At 36.8% G+C, this 19,535-nt stretch overlaps 4 protein-coding genes across 10 annotated transcripts in view; 2 read left to right on the top strand and 2 right to left on the bottom strand.

The window, feature by feature from the left end:
* Window positions 1-2,883, bottom strand: part of LOC112044486 (liprin-alpha-1) — a 178,780-nt gene extending 175,897 nt beyond the window's left edge. For all 6 annotated transcript variants that reach the window (XM_052885083.1, XM_052885087.1, XM_052885084.1 and 3 more), the window contains exon 1: window positions 2,324-2,883. In XM_052885083.1, coding sequence (XP_052741043.1) covers window positions 2,324-2,572 — 249 coding nt within the window. In that variant the 5' untranslated portion in view covers window positions 2,573-2,883. The remainder of the gene's footprint in view (window positions 1-2,323) is intronic.
* Window positions 2,884-7,148: 4,265 nt separating this feature from the next.
* On the top strand, window positions 7,149-9,613 carry LOC112044474 (transmembrane protein 183). Its single transcript, XM_024080340.2, has 4 exons — window positions 7,149-7,449; window positions 7,851-8,329; window positions 8,712-8,924; window positions 9,265-9,613. Exons 1-4 carry the CDS (start codon window positions 7,410-7,412, stop codon window positions 9,562-9,564), a joined length of 1,032 nt encoding a protein of 343 aa, XP_023936108.1. The 5' UTR covers window positions 7,149-7,409; the 3' UTR covers window positions 9,565-9,613.
* Window positions 9,614-9,962: 349 nt separating this feature from the next.
* Window positions 9,963-17,309, bottom strand: LOC112044527 (uncharacterized). 2 transcript variants are annotated; one of them, XM_024080405.2, is made up of 5 exons: window positions 17,083-17,309; window positions 16,112-16,177; window positions 15,668-15,742; window positions 10,862-11,095; window positions 9,963-10,152 (listed from the first exon to the last, which is right to left on the bottom strand). In XM_024080405.2, the coding sequence occupies exons 1-5, from the start codon at window positions 17,119-17,121 to the stop codon at window positions 10,000-10,002; spliced, it is 567 nt and encodes a 188-aa protein (XP_023936173.1). In that variant the 5' UTR covers window positions 17,122-17,309; the 3' UTR covers window positions 9,963-9,999. The 2 variants fall into 2 exon arrangements, with proteins under 2 accessions (XP_023936173.1, XP_052740927.1); XM_052884967.1 differs by lacking the exon at window positions 17,083-17,309 and adding an exon at window positions 16,693-16,864.
* Window positions 17,310-18,531: 1,222 nt separating this feature from the next.
* The window catches only part of LOC112044523 (intermembrane lipid transfer protein VPS13A-like), a 42,575-nt gene continuing 41,571 nt past the window's right edge, over window positions 18,532-19,535 (top strand). Inside the window, exon 1 of the mRNA XM_024080403.2 lies at window positions 18,532-18,824. The gene's annotated coding sequence lies outside the window, so the exon portion shown is untranslated. The remainder of the gene's footprint in view (window positions 18,825-19,535) is intronic.

Below are 19,535 nucleotides of genomic sequence, written 5' to 3'. Positions count from 1 at the left end.
TCAAGTATTTTTTAATATGACCAATATTCCCATTCCCCTCCAACTCCAACTATATTAGGCGTGGGTACGACAATAGACCAACGGGGCCTGGGATCGAAGCAGCACCCCTCGGTGATGAATCCGACCACTCTTACCGTTGAGCTATTGAGGCTCAAGTGTAAGAGCAATGAAAGTCACATTATTCACAATTGTCATAGACTACGTTTTATCCCTGTATTACCACAGGAACTAGAACTATGCAGCTGAAAATTCTTAGTGACTGCTAGTTTAAGAATATTTCTTCAGTTTATACACAAATCATGCTATCAACTTTCTACTGTCAAATACTTCTCTGTACTATCAGTATTGATAATAGAACCAATACTTAAAAACTTGCCCTGTGGTTTCACCCGTGCTTTGGGAATACTGAGATTACAATAGAATACATCTATAAGCATATGTTACTCATAAAATCATAAAAAACAAACAAAATATTAATCTTAACTCTATAATATACAGACTGAATTGCAAAGCTAAACATTTTAATTATTGAATAGCCAACAATTTTTTTCACAAGTTTACAAAATGAATAAGTGAGAGAGTAACTTTATTAATTCTTAATACAATGCATCTGTTCCAATGAATGAGCAGTTGGTTTAGTGCTCCCTTGACCTAGTCTCTGAGATATTGTTTAATTACCTTTTTGTTTTCAAACAACATTTAACTAAGTAGGCTATATTAAGAATTTGTTGAACAAAGTAATTACAAAATTGCACAATTAGTAACAACTATCTTTAATTGTGAAAATAGAACAGCTTTCTGCTTTATGGCTTTACTGAATTATGAATGTAAATGGATGGCCTCTGTGGCGCAGAAGTATGTGCGGTAGATTTACAAGACAGAGGTCCTGAGTTTGATACCCAGCTGGGCCGATTATGGTTTGTAGAGAGAAAACTGACGTGCCATATGACTTCAGGTCCAGGTTAGCAATGAATCCTCTGGGAAAGCAGTGCTATTCATTCATTTTACACCAATAAAGTGCATACCACTGTAAGGACCTAAAATATTTGTTCTTTCTTCCGCAAGTTGGGAAATTGGTGGTATTATATCCCCATACCTCAGAGAGTATATTGCGCTGTAGATCTCAGACATTTTCTTGTTACAGAGTCTAAAAATGATTATCATAAGCCCACCAACATGCTTAGTGTAGTGTTTTGGCTCTAGGACAATGTTTAATATAGAAAATATTCAGTAGGCCTAAGATATGTCGACAATTTATCTTATAAAGAGAAAAACACATTTAACACACTCTCTTTCTCTGCAATAGGACAAAAGAGCGAGGGATACTATTAATGCAATGCTATTGGTTGACCAAATGTCATTTTATCAATATTATTTATTTTAAAGATATCTTGTTGTGTGCGCCTTAAGCTTACAGAACAAGAAAGTTTATTCAAACAATTTCCTAGAGTATGAGTATACCTTAAATAAATCCAGGGTTCCTAACTGTGCACTTGTTCATGGAACAAGGTGTAAACACAATTCTCAGCATACCCATACCTAAAAACATAGACACTTGATTTAACCCCATTTACCTATTTCAGTATTCCATTATATCATATACCTTTTACCTTGGTCTGAAAGGTATACTAACATTTTCTTCAATTAATACTATATTTGTGTAACTTTGTGTGTGTGTGTGTGTGTATTTTGTGACTACAGTGTCACCAGACAAAAAGATCACTTTCCTAGAGTAGACCCGAGCATATGTAATATAATATGCTATAACAGCATCACTCTTTCTATATAACTTTCTGATTTATGTATGTGAACATATTATCCACATTTTGGATATAAGTAAGTTGTTTTTTTCTAGAAAAATGGCCCCAGTGCTTTAAACCTTTTACCTTAACCATAAATATATTTTCAGTATTCAGTTTAATTAGCAATCAAACCTGTTCATTACACTGTTCACATAATTTATCCATATTCCAAGCTGTACAGTAAGATCATAGAACTTAAGCTTATATATAATTGCACTGCAATAACCTTCACTTTTTCTTGATAAGAAAAATGCTTGTTTAACATTCAGTGTCATCTTAATCGGTAAATTAACAATGATAGTGTTATCTTGCTAGGCCTATTACAGTTTTGGAATGTTACACTGCAAACTTGAGTTTAGTCTACCTTATTTTTGATAATTTAGTCAAAAAGAGACTAAATGTTGATTTAAATTAAAGTTCGCAACGTGCGTTTGTGCGTTTGTCTACACTTACCGGTTTAGGAAGTGGACTATATGAAGAATTTGGTTGTATCTCTATGTCTGAAGACAAATGTCACTGACCTGAGGCAAGTTGGCAGCGATCTGACGGTGCAGCGAGTCGCGCTCCTTCTCCACCTCCTTGAGGCGCTGCTCCGTGTCCCCGAGACGCTCCTGGTTCTCTCGCAGACTCTCTACCAGCTTGTCTCGCTCGTCCAACATAGACACCATGAGTTGCTCGAAATTCGCATCCTCCCCGGAAAACTGCGAACTCCGTTGACTTATACTGTCTTCGGCTATCGTAGGCATTACGTCGCACATCATATTCCACATTTTAATTCAACACCAAACCAGAATACTTATCGTATTACGATACACCGAATAACACAAAATGATTTTTTTTTTCACACCGTTTTACATATGTTTCGGCACAAACGTTACCTAAATCTAGCGCACAGAACGTAAGGACGTCGCTTCACATTGTCGATATATTCGAACGAGATTGTAGTCAAAATTACGCGAGACATTATAGTTCGATAATAAGAAAGACACACCTAAAACTTAAACTCCTACGATTTCATACTATCACGGTACAAGCGGCATGTCTGCCATCTTGGATTTGAAATTTTGAACGTCAGTCACATTCCCAAAGAGTATGGTGTAGAAGAAACAACCGACTTAACACACTTACCTCAGAAATATTATAACAATAAATCAATTTTACAAAAAATCTCACTTAGTATTAGAATAGAATGTATGGAAGATAAAATTGCGGAAAAAAAGAATAAATAAATCAAAACTAAAAATTTCCAAATTAATAAGTATTAACTATAAAAATCTAAATAGGAATTGGAAATCGAATAAAATAAATACGAATTGGTGGCAATGATAATTCTATAGGTACTATAGATAGATTACGTCCCTACAAAACCACCGCAAAAACTAATCCAAATCTCCGAATTATCGACTCCACTGAGCGCACACATGCACAATTTTGTCTTTCGTCCCATTATATCTATAATATAGTTTTTACCTTTGACAATAATATTATAGATATTAAGTTTTTACACTTCTCGAACACACACCTCGACGATATAATAGGTATTATTTGTTTAAATAACGTTCGTTGTTTAATAAGCGACTAAATGAAATTAAGTCAATTATCCACATTTGTCCGCCTCAGTTTTGATGCGTTAGTGCCCCCTAAGTAGTATAAAATATCATTGATTGGTAGTGAATTTTAATGTTTATAGAATTTTCAATCATTGTAGAGTTAAAACTTGTGAAGACTTTTACTTACACTAACTCTAATTTATTATTCGGTTTTGTAACAAAAATTGATACATAATATGAAACGTTGTTTCTTACTTCTGCAAAGCTTTTTCGCTTGATGAGATTTTTCCGATATAAACTGGCCCACTTAGCTCAGCCTTGGATGTTCGATTTTTTATATAATATTTACCTACCGTATACCATTTACATAGGAACTTTATATGTATGAGAAAATGTACTATGGATAAAAAAATCCTACTGCAATTTTTTGGAATTTGAGACATTTCTAATTTGATAAACTTTATTTAGGAAAACAATAAGACATACATAAACAACAACAAATATTTTTACACATAATGCAAGTTTTTCCCAATAAAAAACTAGTTTCAGAGGATTAGATTATTATGTAGTCCTGTCTATATTTTTACATAAACTCTTTGCCATTAATAGTACTAAACTACACCAGAGGTCACTACTACTCATTATGAATGAAATTCCTGGGCATTGTATTTCTTTACTTCATGTAAGATAGTTTCACAAATTATTAATTTTATAATTAATATAAATTCACAGTATTTAAATATCTAAGTTATTTTGTTATTTAGATTGACTGATCATGTAGGTTTGATAATTTTTAATATCTACGTCTATTTATTTAAAATGACATTTATTTTTTCATTCTTTTTATATATTTAATCTGTGGTACGCTGATTTAAATACTCGCCGAGTATTAGTGTTCTGTGCGCCGAATACAGACGAATATACCCCCAGACAGTACGGAAAATAAATACGTAATTATATGAAAATTAAACAATACTTTCTCAAGCATTCCTTTGTTCTCGTAAAAATCGGCTTCGTTACGATTTCTGTTTTGCTGAATAAATTCCCTCGTTCCAATTTTTCATACTACGGTGGTATTATTAATTTTAAAGTTATTGCAGCAATTTCCTTTGCATTTTTAAAATTTTAAGCAGTATGTACCTACTGTGGCAACAATGAAAGAAAATCTGCGCTTGCTAATTAATATTATACATTCAACTCCATAAAATCGTGGTGACTTAATTAAGTATCTTACCAGTACCTGATGAAATTATAGCCAGTAAAAATTCCACTAGTCACTAGAGGTGAGGCGTATATACTGGAGCAGGTATTAACACTAGGTTTGTTGGAAGACGTATGGCGTACGAGTACGGAGCAGGGACATAAACACGTATTAAGCGTATTTAGAAGTACCGAGTACCGAGGAGCGCAAGACGTCAACAGAGTGCGAGTCCAATACTCGCAAATACTCTAACGGTCCAACCAATGCGGGACGTGTTCAGAGACGCGTTCGATTAGTAATGTGTGAGTGAGAGACCTCTATCAATGCCGAAAGAAAATAAACTTTGTTGTCTAGACGTAAGACCGGTTTTTCAACGCAATAAACACTTCATACTCCAACAGTCAAAACATCGCGAGACGCGTTCCCGGACGCATTCGTTTAAGAATGTGTGAGTGACGTCCCATTGCCGATGAAAAATTTTCTTTACCTTATCAAACATAAGACCGAATTATTAACGCATTATACACTTAATACTCCAAACATCGTACTGAAGTATGCGTGAGTGAGTCCCTGATTTTAATCCTTATTTTAAAAACATAATGTGATCATTTATTGTTTTAGTATGATTATTTATCCGCTAAAGTAACAAGTTAATGTAACCCGACAGTATCATGAGGTAATATTAAAAGAAATAACTAAATAATAAAATTAAATTGAAATTTTGAAATTAATGACTGAAATATTTTTTTTTGCAATTTTTTTTTTGTGGATTACAAAAACCAAAAATAGTTGAAGAAACCAATTGAGAAAAACAAAATAAAAAGACAAAAATGACATTCTGTTACCCGGGATCGAACTCAGGATTCTTAGTTTATCGTAACTTGCGTATATACCACTAGTCCATATGACTATGTAAAACTCGGTTGAAATTAATGTACGCTTACTATCAGATAATATGATGTAAAATCGCTGGCTACTGAGTATTTAGGAGTACGTATCTATTCTATAGGTCCTAATGGCTCGTACTTCTAAATACTCGTGGAGCTAGTCTTTGGAGCGCGTCTCTCGGCGTACTCGTACTCGTAATACTCAGTACGCGTTTTAGCGAGTACGACTCACCTCTACTAGTCACTGAATTTTTTTTTTCCTAAAAGGTAAGTCCAAACCACCAAAGACAAGCCAAAGTTTAACGTGCTGTCTTGGTATAGCCGAAAGCCATTACATATATTAAAGAAGAAGAAAATCTGGTGGAAATTCCACTGAGTTGACCATAGATGATACATTATATATTGAGATAGATACGCAACTCTCATTTCGGTTAAAAAAAGTTATGTACCGTGATCACTAGATGGCGCATTCTAATTAGATTTATTGGCTACCTATAGATGGCGTTCTCTCTACGAGTACAATCTATATTTTAGTTGTATGACTATTGCTGTTTGTTTTCCTTAATTCTTATATAAGAATTATTAATGAAAAAAAATTAACATAAACATAATATTTACAAAATCACCTATTTCAGTATATAATACTAATGTACCCAAATATTTAAAATAGCCAAATTTTATAAATATATAGAAATAAGGAAAACAAATTGCAATAATCCTTCAAATATTCAAGGATTTTTAATCAAAGAAAGAAAAGAAGATTCTTATTATTCAACGATTTATTTTTTCTTTTGTGATTATGAAAATATCTTAATGCACTTCAGCAGCCTGATAACATTAGTGCACCAACTATGAATATTGACGTTTATGATTATAAATAACCACTGATCACCTTTAAGAATTCGTAAAATTGCTGGCGACATTTTCGCTACGCCGTTTCGCGACACACCGGGCCGCCTTTTGAGCATAATTCCGATGGTGGTCGAGCATGTTCCATGGTTAATTATGCACACCAAATCCACAAGAAATACCCATTATAAACACTTATTTGTACCGATTACATCTTATTTTAATATTTTTCGTTCACCACTGTCACCATGTTTTAAATTAAACTCTGATCCCGATTGTGTGCTGACTTTTTATTGACATAACATAAACATCACTGTAGCAACAACAGAAAAAATTCAAAGACAGCTAAACTGTCATATTTGAAACTATATTTTTTTAAACTATCATAGACTGAACAGGAGTGATTTTAATCAAATAATGTGCTTCATGCGTGCCATCTATATTGTGCCTGAGAAAACTTCGCTTAAGTTTTTGTACCGTGAGCGCTGGAAGACAGCACTTCATACAAAATATTTTACGTAAGCCAACTGTGCGGAAGTTTCACCCCCATGGAGTTGACAATACTGACGATACGAGTAATCACGAGTTTATACCTACGGGTGCAAGGTGCTCGGCGAATTATTCGCCAAACTAGGTATTCGATGTAGTATCTAAATCGTATCCGTGTTTAACAAACGAAAACAGCCATCCAATAACTATTTCTGTTCCTGTGCTGTAATTAACTAAATGGAATAGACAGCCAGCCAAGTATTTACCCATTAGTGTATTATCTATGTATTTCTCAATCTGTGGTTTGTGCAGTGAGCAGTCTGTCGTCTGCGTTGTCTGTCAACGTCAAGTGTCATCACTCATCGTACGTAATCTGACAGTTTTGATTTTTGATTTGATTTGGGAATTTTGGTTAAAATAATAAAATAAGTACTTGTACCTACCTATTAATTATTGTTGGAAATATTTATACATTTTCCTTTTTCTCCACAATTATAGATTTCCATAGTTATGTGAAAAATTAAAAATTGTAGGCTATAATGATTAAGCGTTCAAATTATTAAACAGACCTTTATTTGATGCGGCTCCCTGCCGAGCATTTGGTTTTGTTTGCTATAAGCAAAGTAGATAAATGCCGAAGAAAAAAAGTAAAAAACAGGGAACTCACTCAGGTAAGAGTTATATTTTATATTAACCTCATCAATGCTTTGTCAACATACTGATTCCTACGAAATGTGTTAGCTGCCATTACTCTGATCAATACCTGTTTGTAATAGATATTGTAGCTATAACTCAATCAAAAGTGTACTTTCCCATTTGTTACGGTATAGGTAGGTATTAGACTTACATTCAGAAGTACATACTCAAATAATTGGCTTTAAACAACAATCAAATAGGTACATTAAATACAATGTGCTAATGTAAAATAGGCAATCATGGCATTAAAGTAAATACCTTTTTTTGGTATATATATATATATATTTATAGACAATTTGTTTACATTACTGTGATGGTGATGAAATTTTTGCTAAATTGTCATTAGTTGATAAACATCAGTTTATTTTTGTTACAGATTTCACAATAAATGATTGTGCAAATGCCCCGAAACCTGTGGGCCGTGTAAAAAAATCAGCAGTTGCTGAACCATTACCTGAGAAGTCGTGGGAAGACCTTCAGGATGATGACTTGGAAGCCATCATACAAAAGCCAAATCCTGAGGGAGTGAAAGAATATAAAAAAAAGAGAAATCATTCCAAATGTGAGGTAGATGTTACTGATCGGCCGGGTATAGAGTACCCTGAGATAGTGTGGTATTTAATATCTCCATATATCAAACCAGAAGAAATAGGTAACTTTGCCGGTATCAACCGAGCTACCTACTCCATAACTAAAAGAGAGAGTTTCTGGCGGGCACTGTACAAGAGATACTGTCAAAACAAACCCAAGCTGTTGCCTGAAAAGTTTAGAATTGACAATGATTACAAGTTGTATGGCTTGCAGCTGAGGGTTATAAGAGCTTTGTACCACACTTATGATGTGTTTATTCAAAAGGTAATTCATGTTATGCATTGTTTTTTTATTAACTCTCTCCAAGTTAGCCCTTGACTACAATCACACCCGATAGTAAGTGATCATGCAATCTGAGATGGAAGCTGACTAACTTGTTTGAAGGAGGATGAAAACCTTTTTATTTTCATCTTTTTTATTTGTCCCCAAAGAAGACAAGCAAAGATTGTTGACCATACAGTCTGAGTTTTACTACATTATTTTTTAGACTTATGATTGGTTTGTCTCTTCATTTTCTTGTTTGTTGCTTGTTCATAACAGAAAATAATAATACAGCTTCAAATGTAACGCTTTGGTACACTGGTGAACTTTTTGGAACATTTTAAATCTCAATAAATTTATTTTATTATTATCTTTTCCTGTGTAGGTGTTACGAGAGACAGGCGACCTGTTAAATGGTTGTAGTCGGCCATATGACCTGGTTGGCCGCAGGTGTGTGAACGTGTGGTACAGCAAGGACTACTGCTCGCTATACTTCAAGCTGAAAAAACTGAGCCCCGCGCGCGTTCAATGTGACGATTTCATCAAAGAGTTGGGCCGGATAGACGCCAATCCGGAGGAGGGCTCCAAAATATTAGAGGTATTTTGAATATTTTCATAGTCTTCATATGTTGGAAAAATCAAAATAGTTTTCAAAAGTTAAAGTCTTTGTTTAAATTAAGTAGACTTAACCATAAAGCACTTTTGAAACATCAAGTTTGACTATTTCTAAGACTCCATCTAGTTCGGAAGGCAGGTTCTTCTGAGAATAGCCAGCTAATACACTAAAAATATTTAACCCATAGCTAAGCTCTATATTGCCTCTCCTATTTAGCCGTGATAGCCCAGTGGATATGGCGTCTGACTTCGATTCGGAAGACGTAGGTTTTAAACTGGTCCGGAACATGCAACTCTCAGAAATTAAATATCACGTGTCACAGGTGATGTGCCTCAACTACTCCGAAGTGCCCCCCCTGCTGGGCCTGACGCTGACGTCCGTGCGCGTGACGCTGTCGCAGACGTGCCGCCACCGCCGCCTGTACCTCGGCTTCAACCGCAGCCACAACAACGTGTACATAGAGCGCCAGCCCGAGTGCTCTGTGTGCATCAACTCTATAGTCAGCATGCTTGTCTATGACTGGTGGGACCCGAAGTACCCGCATTTCGAGATCAAACTGCCGACTTATATGCGTGAAGAGGAATCTGTGCCCGTTTTGAAGAAGGATTTCTTTTCTTTGTAAATAGATGTCGTGAATAAACGTTACACTTACAAGTATAATTTTTTATTTACTTTTGTTGTTTTATTTTATTTACACATTCAATATTTATATTTGTTGGTGTTAATCGACGAAGACGAAGAATTAGTTGCGACGTTAATGAGTAACAAACATTCATACAAACTTTCGCGTTTAGGTATAATATTAGTAGAATAGCCTTAGCCTTCCTAAATATATAGGTTATCTAACACTGACAGAATTTTTCAAATCGTTTATTTAGTGCCAGTAATTCCTGAGATTAGCGCGTTCAAGCAAACAAACAAACAAAGAAACTCCAGATTCCCAAGGGAGTGTGAACTTCGCTAAGACCAAGTAATAACAACGGGTATGAGAGTCAGAGAGATGATAAATAAGACCACTAATGAGAAAAAACTTCTTTATTAATTACCATAGAGGAAGTTAGGGTGACCTGGGCAAAGCCAGACAGGCGTTACAGGCGCCGACGGGAATTTGAGGAGAGAAGCAGTCAGTCGGGCACACTGGGCAGGCAGTCGCGAACTGGCGCGCGCCTGCACACCGGGCCGACGAGTTCCACTGAGACGGTTGTGCGTACTGAAATAATAACGATAATAAAAAAATATACCATATTGAAATCCTCTTGGTGAGCCCTTGAATAGGCTACTTGCCTCTTTTCTAAACAGTGTTTAAACTGAATATGGATAAGTATTATAAGCTGTATTTTATTCTGTCCCGTCAATAATAACCAGTAAAAAATTTAATATAAATGAAAAAATATCTACGTAAAATTTTTGCCGCCGAAACACAGCACATTAGCAAGTGACGTCATTCATAGAGATAACAGCGTGATCGGCGTTTGCAATGATGTGATACATCACGTCACCGCAAGCGCCAATCACAAACCGAAGCCTTGTAGTGAATGACGTCACGATTGGCGTTATGATTGGCGTTTGCGGTAACAATATAATTTTATTTTATAAAAATATTACAATTACGAGATTAATTACACAAATGAGAAAGTGATTATAGTTTCTAGTCATCTAAACTGCTTATAGGCAAAGAATCTTAGTTCTGTACAGCAGGCGAGTAGCCTATTTGATACCCATATCGCAATACTAAAAAAAAAACGAAAAACTCAAAGCATCAACTCATAGCTCGCTCCATCGCCCGCTGAGTGACTTTGAGTCTTCTAATAAGGCCAATAGTTAGCGACCAAGTCTTAGATCCGTATGTCATCACTAGCAACACGCACTGTTCGAAGACTTTCGTCTTCAGGCACTGAAGAATTTTGAATGAAACTCACTTTTATAAAACTGGCGAAGGTGCACTGCATAGCGTCATAAGCTGGACAGTTGAGGTGGATGCCCTGGGCGGGCAGCTCGCCCTGCAGGCACGCCGTCTTCAGGTACTCCACAGCTGGCTGCCAGTCAGGGTTGTCTGCTGCGAACTGCTCGAAGTAAGCCGTCAACTTCTGCTTGTCTACTTGGTCGCCATCCATCCAACCGGAGTTTCTGAATATGCATGTGATTTTTTCACACTAGAAAATAATTAGTTTCAATTAGTAGGAGTCGCATCTCATAAATCAGTCTATGCAGACCTAGAATAAAATAGTAGGTACCTATACGAGTACTGTAAGTAATAATTGTTATAGAAAGTATTTATGCACCAAACTTCGAGTCCGCTGGGCGCAGAACACGAGGCTAAGTACTTATACTCGTAGTTGCACAAAGTATACGTACAGAAACATCCCAACGTTATTATAAGTACCTTGTACTATTATGTATCCTGTGGTTAGGTAAACCTAATATCTGGGCAGTTCGGCGCGTTGCAACTTCAGAACGGACTAGAATTTTGGCGCATACTAGACCTGTTTGATAACCTTGTGTACTTACACCACAGAAAACATATGTACAAGTATGTACACTAAGGATAACTGGATAAGTCTCGACCTAGAAGACCTAGTGAACGAGACCGGCTTCAATGTCCTATGTACTATGGTTACTAGTGGCACCTCTTACCTTCGCTAACATCCGAAAATATGTTAAGTACTTGTGACGACTCTAAGTCTTACATACTTACATACTATATAGGTATAATACAAATTATGCATACTTATGAAAAAAAAAAAAAAAAGATTTTTATCAAAATAAGCTCAGCACATGAGATTAATGATAAATCACTGGGAAAAATATTATTTGGAAACATTAAATTATTTTTAGCAGATGACGCCGAGAGCGTGTTTACTACTTTACTGGGAGCATGCGGGCTGACGCCTGTGACGCTTTCAGTATGAATAGCTAGAGCAGCTGGCTGAATGCTTGATGTATTCTACTCGTGCTTTTCCATCGTATGATGGAAGCATAGTACGAAGTCGGTTGTTTGGGCGACCAGTAGGGACTTTTATGGCAAAATGGTGATGCTGCCAGGAGTGTCTTCTCATGAGGGAACTCCTTGATGCTTAAGAGCATATATGTGAACCTTTACATAGTTATTGAGTTCTAATGGCATATTATTTATACACAGGGCCGAGCGGCCTATGGTGTGAAATTTGACTTATGAGTCAAAATGATGATGCAACCAGGAGTGTCTTCGCATGAAGGAACTCCTTAATGCTTAAGAGCATATATGTGAAACTTTACATACTAATTACCTTCTGATGGCTTATTAATTATACACAGGGCCGAGCGGCCTATGGTGTGAAATCTTTTAGATTTCTTTCGAACGCATTACACTCTCTTGAGAGTAATGGATACTCTGAAAGTTAAGACTGCCAGCTAGAGGCTAGGCCTGTTACACTAGTTATACAGTGATGCCTTGTTCTGCTTGACATAAAGATGATAGTGGAAGCTAGGCCTGTATTTATACGGTGTTTACAGTGTGCTTTGCTCTACTTGTCGTCTGACAATCAGTTATCTTTCCACTATGTGGAACTCACCCATTCACGCTTATATACCAATAAACTTATACCCTCACGAAAAGGGGTGGGTCCTGGTTCTTAAATAAACCTAATCTCACCAAATTCAGGGAGAGGACCACCGTCGTTGTGCGGGAGTTGGAGCCAATGACCATCTTTTATAAAAAAGATGCCAACCTAATCTCACTTGCTCACCCAGACTCACTCGCTCACCCAAAGCACTATATTACCTTCTGTGAGTTTGTTAGAACTACAGAAACAGCAATGAGGAGCTGTAATACTGACGTCCAGGGTAAACCTGAATGTTGTGTTGCCACTCGCTGTCAATGTGGTCTTATATGATTCACGAAGGCGTAACTATTAAAACGACCTTATCTACGTACTCAGCGTTTGTGTTTTGATAAACCACGAAGAGTTCGTGTATCGATATACCACGAAGAGTTCGTGTATTGATATACCACGAAGAGTTCGTGTATCAATTATATTTTAGGGAATCCGTGATACGAGAACTGTTACCTCTGAGACTTTAAAAGTATTTGTGTTATTATGGACATAACGTTGATTACTGGGTTCTAATCAATAGACGATCACATGCCAATTAAAATATTTTAACCTTTGGAAGATTAACACTTGATAAAGTGTATGTTTTATGCTCTTATATTTATATGAGGCATTTTGAAACAGCTACAATTGGTGCCGTGACCAGGATAGGTCAAAACGGCTATTAAATTGGCGTAAGCCTACAATTGTTGTCCGTGAAAATGGAAAAGTCGGAAGAGGTAAAAAAGTTCTTAACAAATTAGTTTATGGAACGGATTAAAGTCAGAAACCCTTGAGGTCTGGGGGTTGTAATGTGAACCTGAAGTATAATAAAATGATTTTGAATTATAAATAAAGGTGGTACTATACCCCGTGAGGCAGATTAGGCTACCCTACTGATGGCTTTTATATGATACACTAGGTCGAGTGGCCGATGGTGTGAAATCTTTAGAATTCGATCAAACGGCTCTAACGCCAAAAAGCAACTTATCATGTATCTCAACGTAGAGCCTCGAGAGTCGAAAGGCTCTAAATCAATGTGACTTTACTAGTTGCACTTTATTCGTAAGGTGCGGCGTCAAGCATTTGGAATGTGACGAAAGGTGCTAGAGCATCCCGAAGTCAAAGTTCCAATTTTTATTCAGTTCGATGTCGGGGCTCGCAGTAGTCTATAGACAACTTACGTACCTGGAGGAATTATGTTCGGTAGAGTCTGCCGATGGAGTTCCAAACCAGGTGATTCGTCCGTGGACGGATTTAATAAATTTTTCCGAAGGTATAGAATTTCTTCGGTGATCAATAAAATAACTATTTAAATGTCAGGGGGTTGTGGAATCCTTTCAATACATTTAAGATATAAATAATTAATAGGCACAATAAAATTTTATATAATAAATATAATCACTTATAAAAATTCCTGCAGTAAATTCTATTCCGCAGGACTTCATAGAATTTAGGGGGTTGATTGTGACGACTCTAAGTCTTACATACTTACATACTATATAGGTATAATACAAATTATGCATACTTATGAAAAAAAAAAAAAAAAGATTTTTATCAAAATAAGCTCAGCACATGAGATTAATGATAAATCACTGGGAAAAATATTATTTGGAAACATTAAATTATTTTTAGCAGATGACGCCGAGAGCGTGTTTACTACTTTACTGGGAGCATGCGGGCTGACGCCTGTGACGCTTTCAGTATGAATAGCTAGAGCAGCTGGCTGAATGCTTGATGTATTCTACTCGTGCTTTTCCATCGTATGATGGAAGCATAGTACGAAGTCGGTTGTTTGGGCGACCAGTAGGGACTTTTATGGCAAAATGGTGATGCTGCCAGGAGTGTCTTCTCATGAGGGAACTCCTTGATGCTTAAGAGCATATATGTGAACCTTTACATAGTTATTGAGTTCTAATGGCATATTATTTATACACAGGGCCGAGCGGCCTATGGTGTGAAATTTGACTTATGAGTCAAAATGATGATGCAACCAGGAGTGTCTTCGCATGAAGGAACTCCTTAATGCTTAAGAGCATATATGTGAAACTTTACATACTAATTACCTTCTGATGGCTTATTAATTATACACAGGGCCGAGCGGCCTATGGTGTGAAATCTTTTAGATTTCTTTCGAACGCATTACACTCTCTTGAGAGTAATGGATACTCTGAAAGTTAAGACTGCTAGCTAGAGGCTAGGCCTGTTACACTAGTTATACAGTGATGCCTTGTTCTGCTTGACATAAAGATGATAGTGGAAGCTAGGCCTGTATTTATACGGTGTTTACAGTGTGCTTTGCTCTACTTGTCGTCTGACAATCAGTTATCTTTCCACTATGTGGAACTCACCCATTCACGCTTATATACCAATAAACTTATACCCTCACGAAAAGGGGTGGGTCCTGGTTCTTAAATAAACCTAATCTCACCAAATTCAGGGAGAGGACCACCGTCGTTGTGCGGGAGTTGGAGCCAATGACCATCTTTTATAAAAAAGATGCCAACCTAATCTCACTTGCTCACCCAGACTCACTCGCTCACCCAAAGCACTATATTACCTTCTGTGAGTTTGTTAGAACTACAGAAACAGCAATGAGGAGCTGTAATACTGACGTCCAGGGTAAACCTGAATGTTGTGTTGCCACTCGCTGTCAATGTGGTCTTATATGATTCACGAAGGCGTAATTATTAAAACGACCTTATCTACGTACTCAGCGTTTGTGTTTTGATAAACCACGAAGAGTTCGTGTATCGATATACCACGAAGAGTTCGTGTATTGATATACCACGAAGTGTTCGTGTATCAATTATATTTTAGGGAATCCGTGATACGAGAACTGTTACCTCTGAGACTTTAAAAGTATTTGTGTTATTATGGACATAACGTTGATTACTGGGTTCTAATCAATAGACGATCACATGCCAATTAAAATATTTTAACCTTTGGAAGATTAACACTTGATAAAGTGTATGTTTTATGCTCTTATATTTATATGAGGCATTTTGAAACAGCTACATACTGCGCATAGTTTATCTTATATAATAGGTAATAGAATACATAGGTATTATGGCCGCTACCTTAGCAGTTAACAACTAACAAGATATAGGTACACTATGGTACCTAAATTTTGTTAAAACAATCTGAAAAGTTTACCTCGCCGAGATTCTTATCACATTTGGCAGAGACTCCTGGCTTCACGACCCTTGGTGTTCCGAGACACTGGTATACCTGTCAGAATAAACATTGTCTTTAAATACAACTTATGATAAACTTACGAAATATATATAACACCTCGCCAGGTTGCGGAGAAATATACCAAATTAAGAACAAACGGGTAAAAAGTATCGCATTCTCAGGCTACAATTAATAAGTTCATTTGATTATTCAGTTACTCGATGGCTTTCTAAACACAAAGCTAAGTACATAAAGATGGGTTTTTTACAACTTCTTATTCTTTAGCACGTGGTAAGTATGTGCGAAGTCGAACTCCCGACATCGCGAATGGAATCCCAGCTTCCGTACCGTAGGTTATATTTTATTCCCGTATTCCCACGGGAACGGTAACAAGGGGCATCCGTTAATTGAAACTATACTCACTGACATGGGCATAGCGCCACAGAGCACCGGCGGTGGCGGTGGTACAGCGACATCGGCTTGGCTAACCTGCGGAAGATTTATTGCTGCATACAATTAATAACACAAAAAGGTTGCTTACCTATCTAAATCTACTTAGATTATAGATAGAAAAGCGAAAGCTCACTCATTAGCGAAATCTTGAAAACCGCTAACGTTGTAAGATATTTGGCAGTGCGATAGATCCGCTAAGAACGGATATATATTTTTTCTTGCTGAAAATGCATATACGCATGCCTCCTGAAGGTATCGCGGAGTCTTTTCCGAGGGTAGGTATGTAGGACTCGCTGGTTAGGATTAAGGAGGTCAAAGGGAAGTCGGGGGTGCCCACTAGTTGGTTATGAGCAAACTGCAAACTCCTAAATTGTCGGTAAACGAGGAAAAACGACTATTTTGTTTCATCAAGATCGGATGTAAAGAATTTAATGAATTTTGTATAGCTGTGCCTAGTTATAAAATTAGTAATAACAATGAAAAGTGAAATTGGGCGAATAGAAGAAAAGTAACCAACACAAAATCATTATTTGCAATTCCTGTCTTTTTACCTGTGCGGTGGGACTAATCGCTGGAATAACTCAACTGATTTTCATGCAGTTTTCACAGGTAACTTAAAGTCTATAAAAAGATCACAAAATAAAAATGTCAAAAATAAGTAAGAGTCGTGATATTCTATTTTGGAACACCGTTTGTATATAAAATTGATGGAGCAAGAAAGCATGTTTATAACCTATAGTTTATCAGTGAGCGGTTACTGCTTACTGAGCAATGGTTTTTGGTAAACTGGTTTCGATGTCACACGCCTCCCTTTGAATGACTTTAAATAATTTAACAATGTGTGTCTGCTGTGTTGACGTTTCCAACACACAACACATTTATACACATTTACATACCTTACTTCCAAAAGTAGAAAATCAACTATAACTGTTGTCACTTACCGCCAATAGTGACAAAGCCACAAAAACAAGTCCCACCATCTTTGAAGATTAAAACACACTGGTGAAGTAACTCTTCAAGTAGATAGTAAGCGCCTCTTTATTTATAGAGTCTACGTAATTTTAGTCGCCGTTGTATGAAATGATTTAATGATGATATTCGCCTATCGCAAAACAAAGGTCGTGGGTTCAGTATTCGTTGATTGTCGTAATGTCGTATCCAACAGCCTCTGTATATAATCTGTTGATGAATTGCATAGCAACATTCATATTTTGTTATTTTGTTAACATTGTGGGGAAGTGTGAGTCGCCTCCCCACTACGTGGAGCGACGACCTCCGGAAGGTGGCTGTCATCGATTGGATGTCAAAAGCCAAAAATAGAGAGGGGTTTCGTTGCTTAAAAGATACTTATGTCCAGCAGTGGATGCATGATGGTTTATAATGATGATGGTTATTTTATCTGGTGTGTCAATGATAATTTTATACTATAGATCGGTTATGTCCCTACAAAATCACCGCAAAAAGTGATCCGAATATTAGGCTACAAAAAAAAGCAAACATGCACAATTTAGTCTTTAATTCCATTTTTTTTATGTATACATATACATATAGTTTTTACATTTCCTGATCACATCGCATATCTATAAGAAAACTGTTACGACGAAAGAAATATGTATAGTATAGTCAGGTCTAAACGTCTTAATACAAATAAGATGCATTTACCTGTATTTATCTTAATTCTTAAAAAAGAAATTCAACCCGCTACAGGACATTTGAGTGCCCAAGCAACCAGTGGTCAGGGTTCCAGAATGAGGAACCTCCTCACAATACGCGCCGTCTCAAGAATCACTGCCTTCTGTGTCCGCCGACCCCTCCAGACCGCCGATCCAGTCCTAGATCACTAACATTATTTTTCGACGCTTAATACTAATCTTCATCGTTTTGACTTCCGTGTTCAATAATGTGGGTTAATAGCTGTAGGCGTACACAGATCCGCATCATACGTATCGGACGCATCGCATCAAACTGATTTTTAATTTTACTGAACCTAGATAAAATCCATGCAATGCGATCTGTACGATGCGGTCCGCATCGTACAGATCGCGCAGTGGACGCACTTGTATGACATTATAATATACAAAGACTATTTAAATTCCTTAATTGCGATGCGGATCTGTGTACGCCTGCCATTAACCCCCATTATTGAACACCGTAGTCGAAACAATGTAGGTTTTAAGCGTCGAAAAATAAAATTAGTGAACTAGGACTGGATCAGGGGTCGGACACAGAAGGCAGTGATTCTTGAGACGGCGGCGGCGCGTATTGTGAGGACGTTCCTCATTCTGGAACCCTGACCACCGGTTGCTTGGGCACTCAAATGTCAAATGGCCTGTAGCGGGTTGAATTTCTTTTTTTAAGAATTAAGATACATGTAAATACATCATAATAGTATTAAGACGTTTAGATCTGATTATACATATTTCTTTCATCATAACGGTTTTCTTATCGACTTGGCATTTTACCTACATTAGTATATTAAATCCTTGACTCGTCTACACGCAAGTATGTACATATTTCCCTAATGTCGTAATCGCTTTTCCTCCACGACTACGCATGCGCATTTCCCGCCCATGCGCGCTCACTGTCAGCTGTCAAAGCCAGCCCGCTGCGTGTCCTTTGACGTCACTGGGGAAAACTCGGGAAAATTGTGCACACGTCGATACCAAGGAATCATGTAACTCAGGTAAACATTGCCTTTATACTTATTATTCTTGTAATTGTATAAAAAATGGATGTGTTAAATACCTACATTTACCTATGTGTTTTTATTCGTACGTGGAAAAACAATCACAGTTAACTGTTATCTAAATGTGTTATAACTTGAAAAAAAAAACATTTATTTTTGAAGACATATTTTAACTAAGTAAGTAAACAACAAGTGTTATCTCACTTGTGATTACGTTTAATAAGCATAAACAATTTACTTAGAAATCTGAATAACAAAAGTCTATTAAATTCGCCTTTTCCGATTTTAAGTTAACTTTTTTTATGATTTCACTCTATCCGCATTAGCACTTTAGAAGGTAGTTGTGAAAAAAAAAAGTATGAATAATCGAACAAATCGTTTGAAACGTCAATCGTCGATCTATTTTTAGCCGCTTTGTGATGGAAACATCAATTACTGACTTTGCGCCTGCGTTGTGACCTTTCATCTTAATTGCAGGATATTTAATACTTTTTAATTTTCCGCTCTTGATACTTAATGAGGTAAGTATAATGGATAACGACAGCGTAATGAGTTTATCGTCTGTACAATTTTATATATTTTTATCTACGACTTAACGAAGGCTTCTCGCATCACGCGTTAAAAGATTGCGTGTGTTTCATCATTTATCATTATCAACTACACGCGGTTTCACCCGCGTAGTTCCCGTTCCCATAGAAATACGGGGAT

The sequence above is a fragment of the Bicyclus anynana genome, chromosome 13 (genome assembly GCF_947172395.1).
Source record: "Bicyclus anynana chromosome 13, ilBicAnyn1.1, whole genome shotgun sequence".
NCBI classification, from domain to species: domain Eukaryota; kingdom Metazoa; phylum Arthropoda; class Insecta; order Lepidoptera; family Nymphalidae; genus Bicyclus; species Bicyclus anynana.
Note: the sequence above shows the minus strand (reverse complement) of the source record. Positions and strands in the feature narration are given on the sequence as shown.

Excerpts from the sequence above, each read along its gene's own strand:
- LOC112044474 (XM_024080340.2), top strand. The coding sequence starts at position 7,410 with ATGCCGAAGAAAAAAAGTAAAAAACAGGGAACTCACTCAG. Across the intron at positions 7,450-7,850 it reads AAAACAGGGAACTCACTCAG|ATTTCACAATAAATGATTGT; the intron begins GTAAGAGTTATA and ends TTTTTGTTACAG. Across the intron at positions 8,925-9,264 it reads AGGGCTCCAAAATATTAGAG|GTGATGTGCCTCAACTACTC; the intron begins GTATTTTGAATA and ends CACGTGTCACAG.
- LOC112044527 (XM_024080405.2), bottom strand. The coding sequence starts at position 17,121 with ATGGTGGGACTTGTTTTTGTGGCTTTGTCACTATTGGCG. Across the intron at positions 11,096-15,667 it reads GTGATAAGAATCTCGGCGAG|TGTGAAAAAATCACATGCAT; the intron begins GTAAACTTTTCA and ends ATTATTTTCTAG. Across the intron at positions 10,153-10,861 it reads CCTTCGCCAGTTTTATAAAA|TACGCACAACCGTCTCAGTG; the intron begins GTGAGTTTCATT and ends TTATTATTTCAG.